Here is a 16774-nt window from a genome sequence, read left to right as displayed (position 1 = left end):
TTAGCTGTAGCATACTGAGTGGTTCACAGAACTTTTGATAAGGCACTGGACTCACGATTAATAGAAGAGTACAGCACAAGAATAGGCCGTTCGGCCCACAGTGTTGTGCCGAATATGACACCAAATTAAACTAATCCCTTCTGCCTGCCCATGGTCCATATCCCTCTGTTCCTTGCATATTCATATGCTTATCTAAAAACTCCTTAAATGCCCTTATCGTATCTGCCTCCATTGCTACCCCGGCAGCATCTTCCAAAAACCTACCGTTCTGTGTAGAAATAAAACTTGCCCGTCACATCTCCTTTGAACTTTACCCCTCTCACCTTAAGCGCATGCCCCCTAGTATTTGACATTTCAACTCTCATCTTAAGTGCATGCCCCCTAGTATTTGACATTTCAACTCTGGGAAAAAGATTCTGACTGTCAACTCTATCTATGCTTCTCGTAAGTTTACAGAATTCTATCAGCTCTTCCCTCAGTCTCTGCTGCTCCAGAGAAAGCAACTCTAGTTTATCAAGCCTCTCCTTATAGCTCATAGCCTCTAATCCAGGCAGCATCTTGGTAGAACACTTCTGCACCCTCTCCAAACCTTCTACATCCTTCCTGTAATGTGGCGACCAGAATTTAACACAATACTTTCAGTACGGCCCAATGGAAATTTTATAAGCTGCAACATGACATCCTGACCAATAAAGGCAAGCATGCCATACTCTTTCTTTGCTACCCAATCTACTTGTATGGCCACTTTCACGGAGTTATGGATCTGAACCCCAAGATCTCTCTGTACATCAATGCTGTTCGGGGTCATGTCATTAACTGTACACTTACCCTTAATATTTGGTCTCCCTAATTGCAGCACCTCACACTTATCCAGCTAAACTCCATCTGCCATTTCTCCACCCATATCTGCAACTGATCTATATCCAGACTGCTCTCCACCAGTTCTATTTTCACCTAATCATATCCAAAATGGATTTGAAATGATTCTATTGGAGCACCATTACCTCTAGCGTCCTCCAAAAATTTATGCTTGGTCCTTATCATGCTGCCTCTCAGTGATATTATCCAGAAGCACAGCATTGGTTGTCACATGCACACTGACAATACCCAACTTCACCCCAACATCACCTCCCTCAACTCCTCTGCATCATGGTGACACAGTGGTTAGCACTGAGCCATAGTGCCAGGGACCAGGGTTCTATTCTGAGCGTGTCATCACTAAGACCATTTCCAGCATCATAACATCACCTAACTTCACCTGTCTTAGCTCGTTAGCCCTTGTTATCCCTATACTTAACACACCCCTGGCTGCTCTCCCAATTCTACCCTCTGTAAACTTGAACTTATCCAATATTCTGCTACCCCGTCTTAACTTTCATCAAGTCCATTCCCCTATCAGCCCTCATTTGTTGACCTACATTGGCAAGCAGTGTCTTGATTTTAAAACTCTCATCCTTGTTTTCTAATCCCACGATCACCTCACCCTTCCTAAGAATTAGGAACAGAAGTAGGCAATTCAGTCCTTCGAGACTGCTCCGCCATTCAGTCAGATCATGGCTGATCTCTGTCCGGTTTCAAATCCACCTCCCTACCTGTACCACATGTCCTTTAACCCGTTTTTGTATCAGAAATACATCTATCTGTTTTTTGAAACCATTTAATTATTCAGACTCCACCGCGCTATGGAGCAGCGAGCTCTATAAGTTCAGCACCCTCTGCGAGAAGTAGTTCCTCCTCGTCTCAGTTTTAAATCTACTGCTTCTCAACCTATACCTATGACCTCTTGTTCTAGATTGCCCCACAAGGGGAAGCATTTGGTCTACATTTATTTTATCAATCCCTTTTAGTACTTTATATACCTCAATCAAATCCCCTTTCATCCTTCTAAACTCCAGTGAGTATAAGCCCAAACTGTTTAATCTCTCCTCATACATCAACCCTTTCATCCCTGAAATCAATCTATTAACCTCCTCTGAATTGTCTCCAATGCCACCACATCCTTCGTCAAATAAGGAGACCAAATTGGACACTGATACTTCAGATGTGGTCTCACCAACACCCTATACAATTGCAACAATACCTTTCTACTTTTATACTCCAGTCCTTTTGTAGTAAATGCAATCATTTCGTTTTCTTTTTTATTATATGCTGTATCTGCATATCATCTTGCTGTGATTCATGAACAAAGGCACCCAGGTCCCTCTGCCCAGACATATTTTGAATCTGCTTTCCATTTAGATAATTTGTCTTTCTATTTTTTTGGCCAAAACAGATAACCTCTCACTTACCCACATTAAATTCCACCTGCCAAACTTTGGCCCATTCTCCTAGCCTATCTATGTCCATCTGTAAAACCTTTATATCCACTTCACTGCCTGTTTTCCCACCTATTTTAGTACCATCCACAATTTTTGCTGTGTTTCCCTCTGTCCCTGCTTGCAGATCATTTACATAGATTGTAAACAGGTGAGGTGAGGTAAACAGCTGTGCTCACTGCTAGTCAAATTGCGCCTCGCAGAGGAGGAACCATTTATCCTGACCCTCTGCTTTTTTTCAGTTAGCCAATCCTCAATCCAATCTAGCACTCTATCCCCAATCCTCTGTGATCTCACCTTCTGAATCGGTCTTTTACGCAACACCTCCTGGAATTCTAAACACACCACATCCACAGGTTCCCAATTACCCACTTTGCTGGTTATTTCCTCAAAGAATGCAAGCAAGTTTGTCCAGCGTGATTTACCCTTCATAAAATCATGTGGACTGGTAGATTAAGTTTTGTCTTTCCAAACATTCTGTCATCTCCTCCTTGATGATTGATTACAGCATTTTCCCCACCACAGAGGTCAAGCTAATCAGCCTGTAGTTTCCTACTTTTTGTCTCTGTGCCTTTTTGAATTAGCGTGTATCTAATTCACGAGAATTGCCCCCTCTCTATTTCAGTTAGCCCCTACGGCACCACAAGCCTCCAGGATTCCTGCACCCATCTGGTTCTGGCCCCTTCAGCAACACTAATTTTAATCCCTCCGCAATTAGTGGCCATGTCTTCAGCTGCACATGCTCTAAACTCTGGAATTCGCACCCAGTATCTTTCTGCCTTACTACCTCATTTAAGACACAGCTTAAAACATATCAGTCTGACCAAGCTTTTTGTCACTTGACCAAATATGCGGCTCAGTGAAATTATTACGTTGAAGGCACTATGGTTGTATGCAAAGAAATGTTTTCTTCTGCCCACCCTTGTAATGAAAGGAGCTCATATAAATGCATGTTTCAAATGAGCCAGTCAAACACTTGTGTATTTAGTGGAAAAACTCTCAAAATAAACTTTGGAAAAGTAGCTGGTTTGTGCTCAGCACAGATTTCTGCCAGTTCTATAGAAAGGGAAATTTGTGCTTTGTTCAATTGTTCAAAAATACCTGCATGATAGATGAAGTCCTATTTAAATGCAATCGTTTGTGTACTGGCATTAGAATGTTCCCTTACCACTGGACAAGATCAGTGCCCATAAACTCCTGACTGATATGATTTTGTGGTTTCTGTCCTATCTGTTAATTTTGAGAACCTGATACTATTTACCAGATTTTATTTATTTGGACTTAAAAATTCATATCCTTGTAGATTTAAATGTTGAAGTTAATAGTTCAGTCTCTATCATTTATCCTAGAATTGATGATAGCCTTCAAGTAAAGATTGCAGACAATGCTCTCTCCAGAGATCTCTTCCCTATGGATTACCACTGCTTGGGGGACAACGAGAATAGGCCTGTTCGGTGGATGGCACTTGAAAGCCTTGTCAACAATGAGTTTTCCAGTGCGAGTGATGTGGTGAGTAACTTCTTCGGCATACAATACTAAACCAGTCTTCAAATATAAACAAATAGATCTCTGAATAATTGGGGAAATACCATAATAGTTCACACAATTTTCAGGGAGCTCGCTTTCTACCATCCATCATGAGGTCAGAAGTGGGAATGTTCACTGATGACTGCACAAAGTTCAGCACCATTCGTGGCTCCTAAGCCTAGGATTTTGTCTGCTTGGTCTTGATAAACAGGGTGCCAACCCAGGAAGAGAATACATGCGGAATGTACCCATTTCTCAATTGCTTGATTTTGGAACTTTTCAGCATCCTGATGGGTTTCCATTTCTGTCAGGCATCCAAGTAATCAAAATAGAAGCTATGTCACCTATGAAATTTGCCCCATTAACACTATAGACACATTACCCAAGATTCACACGATACAAATCAACCACTTTCCACTTTTATGTTTTGCATCCTAGAGCATAACCAGTGTACAGCATTTATTTCTGGCCACTATGGTTCTATGGTTCACTGGACTTTGCACATGGTTTGTTAAAATCTGCAATGTGAAAACAACTTCAGCTGTCCTGCTCGAAATGGACAAATACAGGAGCACCTCTTGAGGTTATTCCTTGTCAGTCAGTAAACAAGGGAAAAGTAATTGCAGCTTATTAAACAGTTATTTATTATAGGCAATGGGTAGATCATGTGTTCTGATTCTTTGTAAGTCTCACCAACAACAAAAATTAGGAATCTCGATATTTACTGCATCGAGTAAATTGCTGTATTGACTTGTAAATGTGAAATAATCATGCTGCAATCATTTAGGGGCTATATTGCTCATTGCAGTGAATCTGTCAGTGTGTGATTTTCTAATTTCTCCCTCTACCTAGTCCCTAGACAATTTTCTTTCTCCAGAACTGTATAAAAGGAATGAGAGGAAAATTAAAGTCGAAACAGTGAAACAATTTTAAAGTAGCTTTTTTTTGCTTCAAAGTTTTGAATGTGAATATGTTGAAATTAATACGTTTTAACCTTATCAGTCTGGAATGCTTGGGATCAAGTTTTTTCTGGATTCTGGAATTTTATGGATTATAGAATGCTAGAACACCTAACCCAAGTGTGTGAACTGGAAAACACCATAGATACAATATTTGTCTAAACATAGAAGTGATTAAAACATTATAAAGTAGTAATAAACATTGTTTTATTCTTTCAAATACAGTATATTTAAGGTTCCACTCCAAATATATTATTCTGAAATTATGCCTAGAGATACTTGGGTCTAGAACAAAGAAAAGTACAGCACAGAAACAGGCCATTCGGCTCTCAAAACCTGTGCTGATTATGATGTCCTAACTAACTTCTGCCCTTCCATCTGTATCCCTCTATTTTCTCCCTATTCATGTGCCCATCCAGATGCCTCTTAAATGTTGCTAATGTGCCTGCTTCCACCATATCCTCTGGCAGCGCATTCCAGGCACCCACCACTCTGCGTGAAAAACTTTCCCCGCACATTTCTCAAACTTTCCGCCTCTCACCTGGAACCTGTGATCCCTTGCAATTGACACTTCCACCCTTGGAAAAAACCTGACTATCCACCCTGTTTATGCCCCTCATAATCTTGTAGATCTCAATCAGGTCTCCCCTCAGCCTCCGCCTTTCCAGTGATAACAATCTTAGTTTATTCAACCTCTCCTCTTAGCCAACATCCTCGAGACCAGGCAACATCCTGGTGAACCTTCTTTGCACTCTCTCCAAAGCTTCCACATCCTTCTGGTAGTGTGGTGATACTCGTTATACTGGAAATGTGGCCCAACCAAGACTTTATTTTTTTGCATCATGATTTTCCAGTGCTATACTCAGTGCCCTAGCTGACAAAGGCAAATATAAAAGTAAAACTGGCCACCTGTGTTGCCACTTCTGGGGAACTGTGGACCTGCATGCCCAAATCTGCTGTATGTTTATGTTCCTAAGGGTTCTGCCATTCACAGCATAAATCGCACCTAAATTTGATTTCCAAAATGATTCACCTCACATTTCTCCAGATTAAACTCCATCTGCCATTTCTGTGCCCAAGTCTCTAATCTTTCGAGATTCTGTTGTTTCCTCTGACAATCCTTGGCATTACCAGACTGCCAACCTTCTTATCATCTGCAAACTTACTAATCAGACCAACCATGTTTTCCTCCAGATCATTTATATATACTACAAATAACAGATGTCCCAGCACGGATCCCTGCGGAACACCACTAGCTACAGATCTCCATTCTGAAAAGCATCCTTCCACTGCTACTTTCTGTCTTCTATAACCAAATCAGTTCTGTATCCAGCTAGCCAGCCCACTCCGAATCATGTGTGATTTTTATTTTTGTTGGCCTTGTGGGACCTTGTCAGACACCTTACTAAAGCCCATATAAACTATATCCGCAGCCCTTTCCTCATCAATGTTCTTTGTCACCTCTTCAAAAAACTCAATTAAGTTGGTGAGACATGACCTTCCCCCTACAAAATCATGCTGCCGGGCACTAACAAGTTCATTTTCTTCCAAATTTGCCTCTAACCTGTCCCTCAGTATCTTCTCCAAAATCTTTCCCACCACTGATGTCAGGCTCACCAGCCTATAATTTGCTGGATTATCCCTGCTTCCTTTCTTAAACAAGGGAACAACATTGGCTGTTCTCCAGTTCTGTGAAATTGTACCCCTCAACCTGTGGTCAAACAGAATGTGAAGCTATCTGTTAAGGCCCCAGCTGTTTCTTCCCTTGCATTTTGCAGTAACCTGGGATAACTCGGCCCTGGGGACTTGTCTACCTTAATGCAATTTAGGATACCCAATACTTCCTCCTTTGATATATTGACATTCTCAAGAACATTCACGCACCTATCCCTGACCTCAACATCTGTCATGCTTTCTGCTTGATGAATACAGATATAACGCACTCATTAAGGATTCCACCCACTTCCTGTAGTTCCATGCGTAACTTCCCTTCATTGCCCTTGAGTAGGCGTACTCTTTCTCTTGCTCCTAATATATGCATAAAAGCCTTTGGATTCTCCTTGACCTGTTTGCTAAAGACATTTCATGGTCCCTTTTAGCCCTCCTAATTCCACATTTAAGTTCCTTCCTACTTTCATTATACTCCTCAAGGGCTTCATCAGTTTTTAGATGCCTTGACCTATCAAACGATTCCTTTTTCCTTTTGATTAAGCTTACAATTTCCCTTGTCAGCCATGGTTCCTGAATCGTGGCATTTCTATCCTTTTTGCTGGGACATGCCTTTCTTGCACTTCAATCAACTGGCCTTTAAAAGCCTCCCACATGTCAGACGTAGATTTGCCCTCAAAGAGCTGCGCCCAATCCACATTCCACAGTTCCTGTCTAATTTAGATGTAATTGGCCCTCACCCGATTAAGTGCCCTCGCCTGATAAAGTGCCGTTGCCCGATTAAGCATCCTCACCTGAGGGCCACTCTTGTCCTTATCCATGACTACCCGAACTTTATTGAATTATGGTCACTAACACAGAATGCTCCCCCACTGACACATTGATCACCTGGCCTCACTCATTACCCAATACCAAGTCTAGTATGGCCTCCTCCCTGGTTGGATTATCAGCATATTTATCAAAAAGCCCTGCTGAACACATAGAGTCATAAAGGTTTACAGCATGGAAACAGGCCCTATGGCCAAACTTGTCCATGCCACCCTAATCCCAATTGCCCGCATTTGGCCCAGATCCCTTGATACCCATGTTACCCATATAACTGTCTAAATGTTTTTTAAAGGACGAAATTGAACCTATCTCTACTACTACTTCAGGCAGCTTGTTCCAGACACTCACCATCCTCTTTGTGAAAAAAATTGCCCCTCTGGACACTTCTGAATCTCTCCCTTCTCACCTTAAATCTATGCCCTCTAGTTTTAGACTCCCCTACCTTTGGGAAAAGATATTGACTATCTAGCTGATCTGTGCCACTCATTAACCTTTATGGACCTCTATAAGATCACTCCTCAACCTTCTACACTCCAGAGAAAGAAGTCCCAGTCTATCCAGCCTGTCCTTATAACTCAAACCATCAGACCCGGTAGCATCCTAGTAAATCTTTTCTGCAGTCTTTCTAGTTTAATAATATGCTCACTATAATAGGGTGACCAGAATTGTACACAGTAATCCAAGTGTGGCCTTAACAAAGTCTTCTACAACATCAACAAAGCTGTCCCAACTCCTGTTTTCAGTGTTCTGACCAATGAAACCAAGTAAGCTGAATGCCTTCTTCACCACTCTGTCCACCTGTGACTCCACTTTCAAGGAGCTATGACCACGTACCCCTCAATCTCTTTGTCCTGTAACTCTCCCCAGTGCCCTGCCATTAACTGAGTAAGCCCTCTCCTGGTTCAACCTACCAAAATGCATCACCTTGCATTTGTCTAAATTAAACTCCATCTGTCATTCACCAGCCCACTGACCCAATTGATCAGATCGCATTGCATTCGATAACCTTCTTCACTCTCCAATACACCACCAATCTTGGTGTCATCTGCAAACTTACTAACCATGTATCCTGAGATTGCTTTTCAGCTCCTGACCTAACTCATCGAATTGTCTTTGCAGAAACTCTTCCCTCTTCCTGCCTATATCTTTAGTGCCAGTGTGAACAATGACATCTGTCTGTTTACCCTCCCATTTCAGGATGCTCTCTTCCTGCTGAGAGACATCCAGGACCTTAGCGCCAAGGAGGCAACACACCATTCTTGAGTCTCATTTGCAGTTATAAAAATGCCTGTCTGTGCCCCTGACTATCGAGCCTCCTATTACTGTCATTCGCTTGGACTTAGCCTTAACCCTGCTCTACAACAGAACTAGTTGCAGTGCCACAGGCCTGGCTGCTGCTGGTATCTTGCCTGGAGAGGTTTTGGACCCCAACGGTATCCAAAATGGTATAGCTGTTTGAAAGAGGAAGAGCCACAAGAGCCTCTCCTGACGGTCACCCATCTATCTGTCTGAACATGTGGTGTGACATCCTCCCTGAAGCTAGTGTCTATCACACTGTCTGCCCCCTGTATGCTCCGTAGTGGGCTTACTCAAAAAAGTTGTGACAGTTGGTGTTTCCGAACAATAGATTTACAAACTTCAGAAGTTAGTGTAGAGATCAAAATAATTTTTTCTTTCCAGGGGCCCTTTTTGAGATTTTGACCCGTTCTCCAGAAGCCGTCTCGTTTCCCATTGATTGTATCCACTAGCTACAGCGCAGTAGAGAAGGATCACCATGCCAAGCATGTTGAAGCTGGAAACCCTGCCTCTCTAGCTGCCATTGGATCCTGGAGCTGGCTAGCATTGCGGCCTGGGACAAGAAGAAAACCAGCTTCGTTCCCTATCACCAGAGCAGATTTGCCATGAAACACACCGTGCTTAGGCACAGGTCCCCAAATGATGCATGGTGTTTTTGCTTTCCCCTGTTCTGTGCCCAGCACTCTTACCCCACTAGGCGCTCTTCTCCCACTCAAGTACTCAACTGGCCTGAATGATATTTGCAAAAAGCGGTGAAGCTGTTCATCAAGTCACAGGCTGAAACCTCCCTGTATTTGCTGCTGGTACGTGAGAGCCTATCAGCAGGAAATTTAGAATGAAACCAGACAGTAATTGAATGAGAAGCGTAGAGTGGGAGAGAGAGAGTCCCAGAAAAGAAAAATGGTTGAGTTAGACTTGGACCTGAGAATAGAGTGGGGAAAACATCGGGCACCGAGTGGGGAAGAAGCACCAAGCACCGAGACTGGAAAACACCAAGTGGGGGAAAAGAAGTCACCAAGCAGGGGAAAGCACAGAGGGGGCAAAGCACAGGTAGGGGGCACCGAGCAGGGGGAAAAACACTTGAACACCAAGCAATGGAAAAGCATCAAGCGGCAGAAAACCACCAAAGGCACCAGGCATTGAGTGTCTGCAAAAACCGAGCAGCGGAGAAACACCAAACACTGAGAGAGGGAAAAATCCCGAGTTTCAAGTAGAGGAAAAACACCAGGCAGGGTGTTGTGAAGTTGGTGTCTGTAAAATTGTCTGTTAAAAGGTGTTTAAAAAAACATGCATGTACATAAGCAGCACCAGAATGAAACATTTGTATCAGGCCAAGCAGCAGCATTACTAAGGCAACAGGTTTTTAGGCATTTGAATTATTTGAATTCAGCCAATCAATTTGAATTAGGCACTTAGAACTCAAAAACCTATTAAATTTAAATTCGATTGTTTTGGCAACCTCGGACAAATCATATTGTGAGGGATATTGATATGTCATCACAGGTATAAAAGGAGGGGGTAGAGCAACAGAGGAGGAGAGGACCTGCCATTCCTCAAATTCTCATCTAGGTAGCAAAGAAGACAGGAGCTTCATATAGGAAATTCAACATAGAAAACCCAGAATATTCCGGATAACGCCAAACCCCCACTGAGCAGGGGAGAAAACACCGAGCTCCAAGCCGGGGAGGAACGCCAAGCTCTGAGCGAGGTAGAAATGCCAAGCTCCGAGCGGGGGAGATGCGGGTAACAGAAAACTGTCAACTGCAAGCGCCAGGTGTGGATGAGGCCATGAATCCCACACCAGCAACAGGTGAGGCAGTGAAGCAGACCCCAGAAGCAAGAGACATGAGTGGACGGACGAAGACAGCTGATTAGACAAAGGACCACAGAGCTGAGCGAGATGAGAGTGGGAGCATTTGAGGGGGTGGAAGGATGGAGAATATAATGGGGTTATGGATGAGAAGAGGGATGAAGTTGTTCATGTCGTTGCTTTCTGAGGGACAGGGTGAGGAGAGTGGTGAGGCTGTTTGTCGTATTCTGAGTGATGGGATGAGCCACAATTTGGAGATGAACTGGGATAAGGACAGTAAGAAGTCTCACAACACCAGGTTAAAGTCCAACAGGTTTATTTGGCAGAGGGGTGAGGCTGTTCGTGCTTTTGCATTCCAAGGGATGGTGGGGGAAGGGGTGAAATTTGGACAGGGGGAGCTCACTAGCTGTTAATCCACCTCTGCCCTCCAGCTCTTCAGCCGCAAAGCATTAGAAATCAACAAACTGCTGGGAGAACTTGCCATTGCCAGGTGGGCCCTGCCCAACATTCAGGAAATGTTGCCTTCCAAGAAAACCAGTCTCCCCAGCAAGGACAAGATTATATAAAAATGGCAGGAGGGAGGAGTCCAGGAATTGCTGTGGCAACATGGGAGAGGTAGAATCTGTTCATTGAGAAGGTGCTCTTCAAATTCTCTCCCACAACTGTCACACTCCAATCAAAATACAGAGATTGGAAAGGCATCCTTCTAGAATTCTAGTCCCCATCATTGAGTTTTCTATTTGTGAGGTTTCAAGCCACTCCTTTCTATTTTGAACCCTGTATTCAAAATTTTCAAAGCTTTAAAAGGTTGTAAATTATTTTAACGATTGTTTAATGGCAGCAAAAAAATGTAAGTAACAACTTAAAAATAGCTATCGATAAATAACACATGACCAAACTTAACAAGCCATTTACCAGTTTATTACCCTCACAGTAAAGTGATACATGAGCGAGACTGAGAGGAAGGAGATTATTTTGTTTGAGAGGGGCACCAGCCCTGGCGTCAAGGGCATAGCCTCTGTTCAATATGGTAATCAGCATCAGGGCATTGGAAGCTGAATTCCTGATGCTGCTCCAACAAAACATTTTGTACTGCAACTGCTGGTAGGCTGCATCGTTGGAGAATAATCCTCAGCAGCCAGGTCAGTTGGCTTGATTTTTTTTTGTTAATTCCAACACACTTTTCATGTTTTATTTGTTGTAGTTCTAAATCCTTTGCTTTTTTATCATTGTTGTTCTTGGCCAAGTATTTATTTGATTTGTAATAGGAGTAATATTAGGCAATGAATTATCAAGATGGAAGATTTCATGCCGAGTACAAGATTGGAACCATGGTGAGGCTGACATGCAAATCAGAGACAGTTTGTGTTAGTTACTGAAATCAGTAGGAGTCTTCACTTTAATAGATAGTGGTTATTAATGTTCTGCTTTTGTTCACTTAATTTTAAAGATCAATAATATTGTCAAAGAATGTTGGGCAATACTTGCACTCAGAGCTTTCCCCAGGGATAATTTGTTGGCCTAGTAATTTAAAAGGATGAAAGAGATAGCCGTAGAAGAGTGGATGCATTGGTGATCATCTTTCAAAATTGTGTTAACTTTGGAATGAAAGCTGCAGATTGGAATGTGGCAAATGTAATTGCACTATTTAAGAAAGGAGGGAGAGAGTAAACTGGGATCCACAGACCTATTAGCTTGACATTAGAAGTGAGGAAAATACAAGAATCTTTAATAAAGACTGTGAGAACAGGACACTTTGAAAATAAGGGTAGGATTTGGCATACTCACCATGGATTTATGAAAGGGAAATCATGTTTAATAGAACTGTTTGAGAATTTTGCCGATGTAACTAACAAGTTAGATCGGGGGAAACAGTTGATGTGGTATATTTAGATGTTCAGAAAGCTTTTGATGGGGTCCCACACAAGAGGTTAATAAACAAAATTAGAGCAGATGGAATTGAAGAGGATATACTGACATGGATTGGAAACTGGTCAATGGACAGAAAGTAGAGTAGGTACAAATGGGCGATTTTCTAGTTGGTAGTGACTAGTGGGAAAATCCACTTTTATACTTTTACAAATTTACAATGTAGAAAGAGGCCATTTGGCTCATCGAGTCGATAAGTTCTTTGAAAGAGCATTCTACCTAGTACTACTACGCTGCCTTATCGCTATAACTTCACACATTCATTCTTTTCAGATAGCAATCCATTTCCCTTTTGAAATACCTTGATCAAAACTGCCTCCACCACCCCTCACAAAGCTGGCTCCAGATCCTTGGAGCGAAAAAAAAAGTCCCCATTATTTTTACACTTTTGCCAATTATTTTGAATCTGGTTTTTGATGCTGTCTTGAATGGAAATGGTTCCCCACTATTTACCCGAACAATACCCTTTAGGATCTTGATTACCTCTATCAAGACTCCTCTAAGCCACCTTCTGTCCAAAGAAAATAGTTCCAACCTCCTTGATCTACCCTCAGCTACAGTTCTTTATCTTTGGAATCATTCTTGTGAATCTCCTCTGTAGTTTCTCCAGTGCTTCAAGTATGGTGGTCAGAACTGGATGTCGTCTCCAGATGAGTGTCTTATACAAGTTCAATATGACCTTAGTCTTGTACTCAATGCTCTTGTAATAAAGCCACGGATACTATATGCTTTATTAATTTACACAGATCCCCAACTCCCATATCACTTGAAGATTCTATGTCCCTGAATATTGAAGTGCCAGTTCTACCCCTCCCTTAACTGTCTCTATTACTACAATAATATCATACTCTTACGTGATAATCAACACCCTCAGTTCAACAGCCCCACATATAAGACTTTTTGCATTAAAATAAATGCCATCCAGCCTTGCCTTATTTCTTCATGCCTTTACATGTCTCTTTGCACTCTTCCAGATTGACGTGACTTTTCTTCTGTTTTTGGCTGTCCCAAATTAGTTTCAATATCACCACCCAGAGCACTCGCTAATCTTCCTGCAAGGATGTTGGTCAATTGTTTCATAATCAATATTTCCCAGCTAAGGAATTACTAATTAAATCTGTCTTGGTGCACAGTAGTGGTGCTTTATCTGGTTGGTTCCACAGTGTATTGCTCCAGGGAGCTATCACAAAAACATTCAAGAAACTCAAACTTTCAAACCATCCCTGCCAATTTGACTTGTCCAGTCAATATGAAGATTACATCACTTTTGCTGTAAGCTTCAGTCATGTTGAAAGCTATGTGCAATGGTAAAACCTTTTATTCTTGCTTGGGATGTAAGCAAAGCTGTATCTATTGCTCATCCCTTGATGAGCTGCTGGAGTCCATCTGTTGTAATGCTCTTAAGGGAGTTCCAAGATTTTGACATAGTGACAGTGATAATAGTTTGAATAATGATGGTGTGTGGTTTGGAGGAGAACTTGCAGGTGATGGTCCCATGCATCTACTGCCTTTGCCCTGCTAGGTGGTATAGGTCATGGGTTTGGGTCCCTTGGTGAGTTGCTGTACTAAATCTTGTGGACAGAAGTGGTGGGGGCCTGGAACTCGCTGCTGGGGGAGATAGTGGAAGCAGATACGATAGTGACTTTTAAGGGGCGTCTTGACAAATACATAAATAGGATGGGTATGAAGGGAAATGGTCCCCTGAAGGGTAGAGGTTTTTAGTTCAGATGGGTAGTGTGGTCGTTGCAGGCTTGGAAGGCCGCAGAGCGTTTTCCTGTGCTGTAATTTTCTTTGTTCTTTGATCTCACAAGTGGTGAATGGTCTGAACATTGTGCAATTATCACGGAACATGCCCACTTACAGTCTTATAACAGAAGGATGATTGCGTCTAGGGCACTACCCTGAGGAGGCCCTGCACCAATGTCTTGCGTTTCAGATGATTGGCAACCATCAGCATCTACTTTTGTGCTAGGTATGACTTTAATCATTGGAGAGTTTTCCTCTTCACATTGACACCAGTTTTGCCATGGCTCCTTGTTGCCTCATTTGGTCAAAAGCAGCTCAATGTCAAATGCTACCTTGTTGTCAAAAGCAGTCACTCTCATCTCACCTCTTGAATTCAGCTCTTCTGTCTATTTTTGAAACAAGGGTGTAATAATGATAGGGGCTGAATTGCCCTGGGGAACCCAAACTGAATGTTAGTGAGTAGGTTATTGCTGTGTAAGTGCAATTTGATAGCACTGTTGATAACACCTGCCATTACTTTGTTGATGACCAAGAAGAGACTGATCTCACCATAATTGGCCAGATGAATTTGTGCTGTTTTTGTGGACAAGGCATACCTAGTCAAATTTCCACATTGCTGGGTGTTTGGCAGTGTTGTAGCTGTATGGGAACAGCTTGGCTCAGGGCACAATCAATTCTTCACAAATTTTCTGTATTCCACCTGGGATGTTGTTAGGGCCTATAGCCTTTTCTGTGAACAGTACCTCTTCTTGATCAAGTAAAGTGTACCAAATTGACTGAAATTTGCTGTTTGTGATGCTGACAATCTCAGGAGGACCCCAAGATGGATCATTCACTCAGCACTTCTGGCTGAAGATAGTTGCAAATCTTCCAGCCTTGTCTTTGCAATGATGTTCTGGATTCCCAGTCATCGGGAGTAGGGATATTTGTGTCACCTCCTCTGTTCAGTGGTTGTCCACAACTTAATGTGGTAGGACTGCAGAACTTAGATTGGATCCTTTGGTTGTGGGATCACCTGGCTTCCAATATTTGACAGGCATATAGTCCATGTTGTAACATCACTACGTTGGCAACTTCTTTGTATGGTATGCTTTGTGCTGCTCCTGACATGCTCTCTTGCACTCCGCATTGATGTTGATGGTAATGGTAGAGTGATTGATTTGTCAGAAGATTACAGATTATGGTTGAAAGAAATTCTGCTGCTGATGATGGCTCACTCTTATGTCCATAGGGAGAGAGTAAAATTGACTCTTCTACTCTATTATTCCAGGGCTGACCGTTACAGGGTTTTAGAACATAGAACTACAGCACGAACAGGCCCTTTGGCCCACAAGTTGCACTGATCATATCCCTACTTACCAGGCCTATCTATAGCCCTCAATCCCATTAAATCCCATGTACTCAAACAGAAGTCTCTTAAAGGACCCCAACGAGTTCGCCTCCACCACCACCGACGGCAGCCGATTCCACTCACCCACCACCCTCTGAAAAACTTAGCCCTGACATCTCCTCTGTGCCTACTCCAAAATTCTGTGAATTTAGAGAGGATGTGCTTTGCCAGTGGTCCAACTATTTATACTCCCAAAGAACAAAGAATAGTATAGATAGGAACAGGCCTTATGGCCCACCAAGCCTGTGTCAACACATAACGCCTTTCTAAACTAAAAACATTTTGCCTCGACATTTTCCCTGTCAATTCATGTATCTGTCAAGATGTCTCTTAAACATTGCTATTATATCTGCTTCTACCACCTCTTCTCGCAGCATATTCCAGGCACTTACTACCTCTGTCCCCCTGTGTTTAAAAAAAAACCTGCCTGTCACATCTCCTTAAAGTTCTCCCTTTTTACCTTAGGCTTATGTCCTCTAGTAATTGACGTTTCTTCCCTGGGAAAAAGACTGCACTATCCATTCTATCCATGCCTCTCATAATTTTGTAAACTTTTATCATGTTTTCCCTCAGTCTCCAACATTCAAATGAAAACAAATCAAGTTTGTTCAGTCTCTCTTCATGGCTGAATACCTCCAAATCAGGCAACACCCTGGTAAACCTTTTCTGTATCCTGTCCAAAGTCTGCAAATCCTTCTTGTAGTGTGGTGATCAGAACTGTACGCAGTAATCCAAATGTGGCCTTACTAAAGTTCTATACAGCTGCAACATATCTTGCCACTTTTTATACTCTATGTCCAGACTGATGAAGGCAAGCCTGCCATTCGCCTTCTTGACCATGTTATCATTTGTGTTGCCACTTTGAGGGAACTGTGGACTTGTACGCCTAGATCCCTCTGTATGTTAATACTTTTAAGGGTTCTGTCATTTACTGTATTCTTCCCTCTTGCATTAGACCCTTCAAAGTGTATCACTTCGCATTTGTTGGATTAAATCCATCTGCCAGTTCTCTGCCTAAGTCTCTAGCTCATCTGTGTCCTGCTGTATCTTCTGGCAATTCTCTTCACTATCCACAACTCCCCATCTTTGTGTCATCCGTAAACTTACTAATCAGACCACTTACGTACTTTTCCAAATCGTTTATATATACATTCGTATATTAAAATTTCATAGAATATCACTTGTGTTGCCACTTTGAGGCAACAGTGGATGTGTATGCCGAGATCTCTCTGTATGTTAATACTTCTAAAAGCTTCTCCAAATCTTTGAGATATATATGTATTATAAACAACAAAGGTCCCAGTAC

At 42.3% G+C, this 16774-nt stretch overlaps 1 protein-coding gene across 2 annotated transcripts in view; it reads left to right on the top strand.

The window, feature by feature from the left end:
• The window catches only part of ryk (receptor like tyrosine kinase), a 367912-nt gene that overhangs the window by 328088 nt on the left and 23050 nt on the right, over positions 1 to 16774 (top strand). For both annotated transcript variants that reach the window (XM_080184943.1, XM_080184936.1), the window contains one exon: positions 3665 to 3824. In XM_080184943.1, coding sequence (XP_080041069.1) covers positions 3665 to 3824 — 160 coding nt within the window. The remainder of the gene's footprint in view (positions 1 to 3664; positions 3825 to 16774) is intronic.

The sequence above is a fragment of the Carcharhinus amblyrhynchos genome, chromosome 3 (genome assembly GCF_965287045.1).
Source record: "Carcharhinus amblyrhynchos chromosome 3, sCarAmb.v2.hapA, whole genome shotgun sequence".
In the NCBI taxonomy this organism is placed as follows: domain Eukaryota; kingdom Metazoa; phylum Chordata; class Chondrichthyes; order Carcharhiniformes; family Carcharhinidae; genus Carcharhinus; species Carcharhinus amblyrhynchos.
Note: the sequence above shows the minus strand (reverse complement) of the source record. Positions and strands in the feature narration are given on the sequence as shown.